The 11105-nt window shown below is 42.9% G+C and overlaps 1 protein-coding gene across 1 annotated transcript in view; it reads right to left on the bottom strand.

The window, feature by feature from the left end:
* Nucleotides 1-1825: 1825 nt before the first annotated feature.
* LOC309558542 (uncharacterized protein) overlaps nt 1826-11105 on the bottom strand; it is a gene marked incomplete at its 3' end in the record, with an annotated part of 81369 nt that continues 72089 nt past the window's right edge. The window contains exon 6 of the mRNA XM_082261621.1: nt 1826-2241. Coding sequence (XP_082117747.1) covers nt 1826-2241 — 416 coding nt within the window. The remainder of the gene's footprint in view (nt 2242-11105) is intronic.

The following is an 11105-nucleotide window of genomic DNA, read 5'->3' as shown; positions in this document are numbered from 1 at the left end:
TTGCAGAGTTGCAGGCCTTGGGTGCCGGTGTCTGCAGTGCGGCTGCACACTGTTCCTGCTTCCCGATCAAGCAGAAGGGGTCTCCTCTAGCTCCACCCCCTTCAGTCACCTGACCCCTTTGTTTCCTTCCATCCCTCCTGAGCTACGCTGGATGGCTGCGGAGCCGGCCGCAGTGAGCGGCGCTGGGCTCAGCATCAGCTCGGCGGCTGCCACTAGTGCCAGAAGAATATGCGGTGCAGCGGAAATGCGGCCCTCTCCGCGGAATCGGCTGCGGAGAGGCCAGCTCGGGACTCGGATGGAGGGACACACACAAAAGTGACATGTGGAGGCCACGGCCCACCGGGCATATGCAAGGTCTGCCCTATGGCCAGTCCGGCCTGAAGTGCAGGGAAAAAGCAGAGGTTTAGGAGCTTACAGAGGATGTGGCATGAAGGAAAAAAAATACAGTAAGAAACGACTTCCTGAAAAATAGATTACAGGGCCATTAAATGGTGGATGTGTATGGATAATTTTGGAGGAATAAGGATATAGTTTAATGTCACTCAAGACTCACCATACATGTTGCACTCGAACTGTACACTGTTTATACAATTAACTTTAGATTTACCAAAACTATGTAATGAGAAGACCTAACAAAACTAACCATTGGGTATCCAATCAGGCAACCATTTGCAATACAGAATTATTGGTAGATCTAAAGGAAATTGTATAGTCTTATAGTAATGTGGTGAGCTTTGGGAAATTTTACTGGTTTCTCTTCTTAAGTTGGGAAAATCTGCTGTTACTTCTCCACTTTATGTCTCATGAATTTTACTGGATTCCTCCTCTTCATCTTAAGATGCGGTAGACAGCGAGTCATCCCTCTGAAAGGCAGTGTTATGGCGCGTTTCCACTGAGCTTTCTGGTACGGTTCGGTTCGGTACGGTACGCTTTTTATGCCGTTTCCATTATGAATGGTACCCTAATTCCGAACCGTACAGTACCACTTTTTGGTACCCTTTCGTTGGGGTACCAAGCACATTAGACCCGTACCAACTGGGTGGAGCTACACTCTGCAGAACTTTGATTGGTTGACAGAGAATCGTCTATCACAGCTTTCCTGCTGTGACCAGCTACACCACGCCTATCATGAAAAGGGTACTATTGGCAGTGGAAACGCAAAGTGTACCGTAACGAACCGTACCGTACTGAACCGAACCGTACCGTACCACTCAGTGGAAACAAGGCATAAGTGTCTATTTCTTGTGTAGATGATTGGTCTAAGTAATTTGGTCACCTGTGTGTTGTTTTTCCATCTTAATCAACAATTCTCCTGGATCTTCTTCTGCATAGGAGGATTGGGATAAGGGTCTTTTACATCCATGATATTGAGAATGGGGAATTCCTTTTTCACTTCCCTTCAATTTAGGGGAGGAAATGTATATTGGTAAGATGGTGTCAAGGAGTTTTTCTTGCTCAGTCTTTATAATTCCTACACTTTGATCTTCTTTATGTTTCTCACTTTTTTCATGGACAATTCTCCTAGATCTTCATTGAATATGAGCAATAGGGGGAATTTTGTGTCAGGTCCTTTACATCCATGTTATTAAGACAAGCGGCTTCCTCTTTTTCACCTCTCCCAATTTAGGCAAGGGAATGTCTATTGATAAGACAGCTTTTTGATCTCTTCTTGGTTGGGTGTTTGACATACTAGACCAGTAATGGCGAACCTTGGCACCCCAGATGTTTTAGAACTACATTTCCCACGATGCTCAACTACACCGCAGAGTGCATGAGCATCATGGGAAATGTAGTTCCAAAACATCTGGGGTGCCAAGGTTTGCCATCACAGTCCTAGGCTTTGATCTTCCTTATGGTCTTTTCCCATATTTAAAGACGAGTCTCCTATATTCTCTTCAGTGTATGGGGAATGGGGGGGATTTTGTTTAAGGTATGTTTCCTCCATGTTACCAAGATTAGTGAATTCCGCCTGATCATCTGGCTCCAGTTTGGAGGAAGAACCGACCAATGCTAAGACAGTGTCAATGTTGTCAATGTTGTCTTTCTTCCCCAACTTCATAGGACATTCTGGTTGCTCATTCTTTAAGGTTTCATTTTCTGGTTTGTATGTTTGTTGTTGGTCAGATGATTGAGGCTTGTTGTTTTCTGCTAAAATTTCTGCTATAGGAGGTTCTCTACCTTGGTCCTTTCCCATACTCTCGCCTAATTTATTCTGCGTTTTAACACATATCTGGTTCTGTCCTGCAAACATTTAAAAAAAAAATTAGGTGTATATGAGCACATAAGATAAAATTTACAATGCTTTCAAGTTTTTTTTTTTTTTTTTGCTTCCACATCAGTAATATATAGGGATCACCTGGCCGCTATTCAGTGCAGTATTTCAGGGCTCTGTGGGGTAGGGGTAGAAACTCCTTGTGATGAACGGCAGCTTCCCCCAAAGTCATATTTCAAAGGAGCCCCTTTAACTGCTCTGGTGTCTACATACTGTGTAATAGCAAAGAATAGTAGAAGATAATGCGGCGCTACTCCAAAGCTAGACGCAGCTCCGTGTTTGAATGGACACACAGTGCCTCGGCTCATGTGCCCCCATAGCAAGCTGCTTTCTCTGGGGGCACTATGCAGGAGGGAGGAACCAGGAGCTCCGGTGAGGGACCAGAGAAGAAAACCACTGCACAGAGCAGGTAAGTGTGACATGCATGTCTCTTATTTTTAAACTTAAAAAAACAAGATTTTAGTATCACTTTAAACTTACCTCAATAACATATACAGCAAAACCTTGGTTTGAGAGTAACTTGGTTTGAGAGCGCTTTGCAAGATGAGCACATTTTTAAAATAAATTTTGACTTGATATACAAGCGATGTCTTGATATACAAGTAGCGTCATGTATAAAAAAAGAAGAGAGGAGCCTCTAAAGTGTAGCAATATGGTTACATTTAATGAGGGTTCAATATTTAGCAACTCACATGGTTGATGATTAAAACAGGCACATCTAAGAATGCAGGGATTTGGGGAATAGCCTGCAGTAGAGTGATCTGAAAGTGAGGCTTTGAATCACTTGTGGAGTGCAGCGGTGAAGGGATGATGAAGATGGCTGTGCAGAGGATGGTCCACATAGACCATCCTCTGCACAGCCATCTTCATCATCCCTTCACCGCTGAACTCCACGAGTGATTCAAAGCCTCACTTTCAGATCACTCTACTGCAGGCTATTCTTCCCGGTCACGATTGCAGACTGACAGTGGTGAAAGTCGGTGGTTCAGAAGATGGTCTATGTGGACAGCTTTACCCCGGATGCCTGCATACTTAGATGTGTCTGTTTTAATCATCAACCATATGAGTTCCTAAATGTTGAACCTTCATTAAATGTAACCATATTACTACACTTAGAGGCGCCTCTCATCTCTCTTATATTCTGTAGCTCTGCTAGATTTTGCTTCTAATCCCCTTGGGAAGGCTGCATATTGTGGATGGACATTTTATGGTTACACATTGCTATAATCTTTGTATATAGACTATAAACCGAAGGACTTGTGGGACGAATCATCTGAGTTTCCATTATTTCTTATGGGGAAATTTGCTTTGATATAAGAGTGCTTTGGATTACAAGCATGTTTCCAGAACGAATTATGCTCGCAATCCAAGGTTTTACTGTAATTGAAATTATCATTTTATATTCTGCACATAATAAATATATTATTTGGGGAAAAAATTGGAATCTTGGCATGCACCGTGATCTACACAAGTTATTGAGATACCAGAAATTAATTATAGCCACGTTTCAATAATATGAAATCTGGAAAATGAAGGGAACAAAATTCTGCAAAAAAATTGTAATGGCCTATTAAACAAATTTTGCATAGGAAAGGAGAGTGTTAATATTTTTTTGTGTTTTCTATCTAAGACTAATTTAAATTAAAACTACATTTTGGAGATTATCCCTCACATGCCCTGTGTCCCTGTGATGCTTGCATAAGAAATGAGAGGTGCGGTTGTCACCGGGACAGGAAAGAACAGACAGCAATAAGAGCAGAAATTCTAAACTGCCCCCACTTTCCTGAAAACATGTTTTTGCTGTGTGTTCCCAGTTTTTGCTCCCTACTTGCAATGCAGACAACGTAGGACCAATGGACAGCCTATAATCCGTCAAATGGTACAAGAAGCTGACAAAATTCTGAAGGTCAGTGGTTCAGCTCTTGACAGACAGAGGAGCTTCACCCAGTTTAGTATATCCTACTATATAGTTTTCTCGTAGCAGGAAGGAGGACCAGTGGTGTATAATGCATTAAATTACATTTAATAATTTATTAAAAGCAGACATAATTTCTTTATAAAGTGGATGTCAAAAACCTTTTTTTTTGGGTCACTAGTCCATCCTACCTAGGGGAAAATGTTTGTTTTATGTTCTCAAACAATTAAAAATATGTATCTTCTTTATGCTAGATGGTTAATTGTACTATAGGTTCTGAGTTTTATTCCTCTTCTCTAAAAAAAAACATATTATTATTATTAATATTATTATTATTTTATAGGATTTATATAGCACCAACAGTTTGCGCTTTACAACATGAAGGCAGAAACTAGGATTACAATGCAAATCAATGCAGGAGGAATCGGAAGGCTTTGCTTGGTTTTCCAGGTTTAAAATGTGTACACCTTCATAATAATGATGAGGATACTGCTCTTCTATCACAATAAAGCCTGGCAGATTCTCCTGTTTTCTGTATTACACAAGGGGATGGGAAGAATATTGTGTTATTTTTTTTTTATTTTCAGTACTATCAAGACTAGTAGATCAATCTTTTTCATTTTTCTCCAAGCTAGAGGACAAGCTGCCCATGCATTTTATTGTTCAGATGATAGACTTGCTATACATTCTCGTTTATCTCCCTTCTTCATCATCTAGATATATTATTTTTCTGAATCTTCTGGACTATGTGAGGAACATGGAGAATTTTCATCAGTTCTTCTACCTTCATGCTTTGGAGATCAATGAATTCCTCCTTCTCATCCTCAGAGGTAATTGTTTTCCTGGACCTCTCCTATCTTGCTCATCCGACTTTACAGAATATTCTCCTGGATCCTCTTCAGCATATGAGGAATGGAAAGAACTTTTCATCACTTTTTCTGCTTCCAGTTCAGAAGAACTACAAGCTCTTCTTGATCAGGTAATTGACCTGATGGATGTTGATCTCCTTTATCTTCCTTCTCACTAGCCATATTATATTGTGGTTGATCCTGCTGATGTTTTTCAGAGGTTTCAGTGTCTGACTCTGATTTACATGTGTGTTTTAGATCAGATGATTTAAGCCCCGTACACACACACAGATTGTTGGCCGTAAATTGTTGGCCAACGTCCGATCTGCCGATTGTAGGCTTGTTAGTATGATGCTTCCGACAACCAACTGCGAATTTTCGGCCGAAAAAAATCTGGTTTGCATGCTATAAAATTTTTGTTGGCCAACAAAGAACGGCCGATTGTTCCTCAGTCAGTACAGATTTCGGCAGACAAAAATCAGATGAGCAAGACTGGGCATGCTCAGAGAAGAAAAAACACACTGAAAGTCAACCAGAACATGACATCACTTCTGAAGTTGGTTTTTGTTGGCCAACAAAAGTCCAGTGCAAGTCTAGAGGACATTTCAACCAACAAACAACACTGGACAAAAGTTGGCCGATCAGTTGGCCAACAATCTTTGCATGTGTACGAGGCATAAGACTCGCTACTTGAGACTGCTAGAACTAATAGTCAGGATGGGTTGTCAGACTATGTCATGTAGTTGGTCCTCACAGTTGTATTTTGTTGAAAAACTCTTCCCCCATACTCCTAGCAATTTTTTCTGTAAGAATTTTCAAAGGATTGGGTGTACATCCCAACTAATTTTCAGCATGCCAAGAATAGAGCTGTGTGCCTGGACATGGTAACTACTGTGTGCATGTTATACCATCAGCGGCCATCCACTGGTTGATGAGGACCTCAGTGAATCCAGAGGAACTGGAGGCGGTGGGGGGATAGATAAATGTAAATGAAGCTGCCTGTACATGTATGGAAATTTGGTTGGTTCAGCAGGGACCAGCCAAATTTCAATCCATGTGTGGGCAGGTTTGTTGTACGGAAGTCGATCTATCCATCAACCTCTGTACAACCATTCTGTCAGATTTTCTTGCTATAGTCAGCAGTGCTGATCTGTGTATTCTAATGGCGGGAAGTCCACCACTGTCAAAATGCAATAGCTCTGCAAGGAGGATTCCCTCAGCCACATAGAGTGTGTGGATTAGGGAACTGAGCCATTTTTTCATTCATCTATAGGCTGCTTTAGTGTACCATACTATTAAAATACTCTGTGCATACTTGCACATTACGGCCAGGGCCGTTTGAAGGAATTTGGGGGCCCCAAGCAAAATGGACATGGAGGCCCCCCCGCACACACGCAAAGCCTCCAGCTTTATTTTTCACAGAGGAGAGAAAGAAACATGTGTTCCTTCTTCTTCTTTGTGCAATGCCAACCCAACCTGTTGGAATGGGAGAGCCCAGGAAAACAGGTGCAAGTGGCGGCTGAACACAACCATGGGGATCATTTTTGCTACACAAAAAGCATCATGGCCACATCATATAGTATCCATCCTCTGCTGTTTTGCAGTATAAGGGTAAATGTTTGGGGATGGTAAAAAAAAAAAAAAAAATTTCTACACCCTAAACACAAGTGTAAGGGGCTCATTCACATGAAGAAAGTGTAGGTTGTGTCTCCTGTTCAGAGCTGTATTTTACCAGCATGGGGATGCACAAAGTATTGTGGGCGTCCACGTGCCAGCTTCCCATTCATTTCTATTTGGACCTGCACCCACACCTACCTGCATTTTAGAATAGGACCCAGTGGTTGTACCCATGCAACTGCGTTTCCCAGTAGAAATGAATAGGACACTGGCAGGCGAGGCGGATGCGCACACAACACTTTGTGCATCCCATGCTGGTAAAAGATGGCCCTGCACAGGAGACATATATCTGCAACGCCAAGTGTCCGGTGTCCCTAAAAGGGCCCTAAATGAGGCCTAAGAATGCTTTTCACTGTCCGTCCTGTGATCATCATCATTATCATCATCATGATAATAATCACACAATACAGATGCTGTGGTTCAATGCAACTGCACTGTGTGATTAACATGATGATGATAATGATCACATTTAGCTGCTGTATCAATCATGTGCAACAGAGGCATGGCACAGGTGAAGAAAGAAGCTGTTTTTTTTAGTGACAATGACAATACCTTATTTAAGCAACATTCACTGCAGACTTGCTGGTCCCCACTTTCCTCATACTGTCTGTCCCTCTGTGCTTTGGTGGCTTTTGGCTGCTGCTGATTTCCCCTGAGCCTTCCCTCTCCTCAGCTCAGCACTTACTTGCTGAAGGAGACACGAGACAGTCAGTGAAGAAGCTGCTGTTTGCTGACAGCCTCTGCTCCCTGTGACACAGCATATCACTCCACCAGGACTGGAACTTGGGGCCCAGGATATATGGTCATTGGTCACTCAGACCACATGGGAGCAGCAGGGAACTCGGCAAACAGGCAGAACTTCAGAAGCAAAAAAAAAAAATGTGCCTGTGTTGTAAAATTTTGTCGGATGCTCTGTGAAACACAGCTGCCGGCCGGGCCCCCTACAGGAGGTAATGGGAACTGCATTCCTGCAATGGAAAGAGTTCAGGAACCGACATCATCGTTCCTCTGCGTTCCCCTGCGTTCCCGCAGCTGGACTCGAGCCCTGGATGATAATGTCAGTCTGTGTCGGGTCTTGGGGCCCCAGGCCAGCTCGGGGCTCCAAGCAATTGCTTGGTTTGCCTGCCTTGACGCGACGGCCCTGATTACGGCTAAAACCCACCCACACACAGCAGAATGTAGTCCTACTTTACGTAGGTAATTCACATGGGTAAAATATGAAGTAGACCCAAATATTATCAAGACCTGTAGCCTAAATGATTTGTATTGTACTTTTGGTAAGATATTTCCTCACTTCCCATCCTGATGACGTAGCTTGTTATGGATGATATGTTTCTTTAAATGCAACTCTATGGTGCATCTCTGTTGTACTACTTCCTGTGTTGTGTTTCCTTTTCCTGTTGGTTTACTTCAGTAAAGCATGGCTTCTGTACAGTAATGGCTTGTGCTGTCTCCTTCCATATATCACATCAAACATGGTGTCAGAAGATTTCTGGATCCATACTCCTTCTACACATTTGATGCTGAGAGCCTGCTAGCCTTGATGTGAGTGTTCTTAGACCTGATTGTGCTTTCTAACACTTGCAGTCCTGTCCTGGATACTGAGTATTTGCAGCAAGGAGAACAGCATCATGGCAGCTAACAGCATTCCACTGCCTGAGACAATGAGGGTGAGTGGAGATGTCAGCAGTAACTGGGACAATTTCAGGGCTGAATTTGAGGACTACTCCCTAGCCACAGGGATGAATGAGAAGCCTGCAGCAGTGCAAGCAGCCACACTGAGGAGGGTGATGGGCAGTGAATGCCTCCATGTGTACAAGCATAATCTGAACCTCACAGAGGAGGAAAAGAGTGACACCAAAACCATTCTGAATGCATTGGAAGCTTTCTTCAGACCCTCTAGAAATGTAATTTATGAAAGATATATATTTGGCTGCTGTGAGCAAGAAGACTGTGAATCAATAGACAGGTTTGTCACACGGCTAAGAGAAAAAGCTGCAAGCTGTGAGTATGGCTCTCTGAGAGATGAACTTATTCGTGATAAAATAGTTTTGGGTATCACCAGTGAAAGCACACGTCGCCACCTGCTGAGGAAACATGATTTAGATCTACATACAGCAATTGAGATATGTCGCACTGCAGAAATTACTGACAAACATATGAAAGCTATGGAGCAGGATAAACTGGTTGACAATATCCATGCAGCCTCTAAACAACAGCAAAACTTCAGAAACCACCAGCATAAGTTTCAGCACAAGGGTCACCTACACAACTCACCTGGGAGGAAGCCTGCATCATGCAAGTATTGCGGCAATGTGCATGTACAAAAGAAAGAAAAGTGTCCTGCATATGGGAAAATTTGTACTGCATGTGGTAAACCAAATCACTTTGCAAGGGTGTGTCTCTCCAGTAAAATGGAAGCAAGGAAGCTGCACATAATTGAGCAAATATCCAATCCGGAGGACGCACACCTGCTTAGCACTGATATGGTTTACTCCTCAGAATGCATTGGTGCTGTAAACACAAAGGGCAAAAAATGGTTTGTAAACCTCAGATTAAACAATATAATCCAACCATGCCAGCTGGACTCGGGTGCAACGTGTGATGTCATGAGTATAAAGGACAAAATGAAACTGGCACCCAGAACACCCCTTCAGCCTAGTAGCACCAAACTAAAATTGTATTCAGGGGAACTAATGGAATCATTGGGGCTATTCCAAACAGAATGCAGCATACGTGATTGTATACACAAACTGAACTTTGAGATTGTAGACGCGGATCAGCAACCTCTATTATCGGGTTCAACATGTGAGCGCCTTGGACTGATGCTGTTCACCATTCCTGCTGAGCTACATAATGTGGATAAGCAGCCTGCAAAATCTCTGACTAGGCCACTGACAAAACAGCAAATTCTTCACGCCTACAGTGATGTGTTTGAGGGCCCGATAGTCTCTGTTCCAGGAGAGGTTCGTTTTGAACTGGATCCTACCATTCAACCTGTACAATGTGCCCCTCGCAATGTGCCTATCGCCATTAAGCCACAGGTTAAAGCTCAACTAGATAAATATGAAGCTGAAGGACATCTAACTTCAGTATCAGAGCCTACAGATTGGATCAGTAACATGGTCGTTATCAGAAAGCCTGAGAAGATCAGAATATGCATTGATCCCAAGTTTCTGAATATGGCCCTGAAACGGTCACACTACTTAATGCCAACGCTCGATGATATTTTGCACAAACTTCCTAAAGCGCGTGTCTTCACACTTGTTGATGCTAGAGATGCCTTTTTGCAGTGCAAACTGGATGAAAGGAGTAGCTACATGACCACGTTCTGGACTCCTTGGGGCAGAAAGAGATGGCTCAAACTACCATTTGGAGTCTCTGTAGCACCTGAGGTATACCAGCGAAAGCAGCATGAACTATTAGGTGGTCTTCATGGAATTGAGCCAATAGCTGATGACATTCTTATAGTTGGCTGCGGTAATACTGATAAGGAGGCTGAGCATGACCATGATGAAAAGTTAATAGCGCTACTGGATCGTTGTCGGCAGGTGATGCTGAGGCTTAGTGTAAAGAAATTGCAGTTCAAGGTGGGAGAAGTTCGTTTCCATGGACATATCCTGTCTTCACAAGGCTTAAAAGCTGACCCGGATAAGATTAAAGCCATTGTGGACATGCCACTGCCTGCTGATGCCAAAGCGGTACAGAGATTTATTGGCTTTGTTACATACCTGGCAAAATTCCTCCCACACTTATCTGAGGTGTGTGAGCCATTACGACGACTTCTGGACAAAGATGCAGTTTGGCACTGGCTTCCCAAGCATGACCAGGCAGTAGAGGACATAAAACGCTTGGTCACCTCTGCCCCAGTGTTAAAATACTATGATGTCACAAAGCCTGTTACGATACAAAGTGACTCCAGTAAAAATGGTCTAGGTTGTTGCCTTTTGCAGAAAGGTCAACCAGTTGCATATGCATCCAGAGCTCTTTCATCAGCTGAGCAAAATTATGCTCAAATTGAGAAGGAATGTTTAAGCATTGTATTTGCTTGCCAGCGTTTCCATCATTATCTTTATGGAAGGGATTCAATTACAGCTGAAACTGATCACAAACCTCTGATAACCATATTCAAAAAGCCCCTTTTGTGTGCTCCCAAGCGTTTGCAGAGCATGATGCTTACATTGCAGCATTACAACCTCAATGTTGTCTACAAGCCAGGATGTGATATGTATATCAGCGATACCCTGAGCAGAGCTACGTCAGATGATGTGGCACCTGGAGGTGAGCATGAGCATCGTACAATTTGTCTGCTGCAACGGGAACAAAATTTCTTTGCTGATATCAATCAAGCGGACTATCTTAATGTCACAGATCAGCGATTACATCAACTCAT

The sequence above is a fragment of the Pelophylax lessonae genome, assembly GCF_965119305.1.
Source record: "Pelophylax lessonae genome assembly, chromosome: 6".
Classification (NCBI taxonomy): Eukaryota; Metazoa; Chordata; class Amphibia; order Anura; family Ranidae; genus Pelophylax; species Pelophylax lessonae.
Note: the sequence above shows the minus strand (reverse complement) of the source record. Positions and strands in the feature narration are given on the sequence as shown.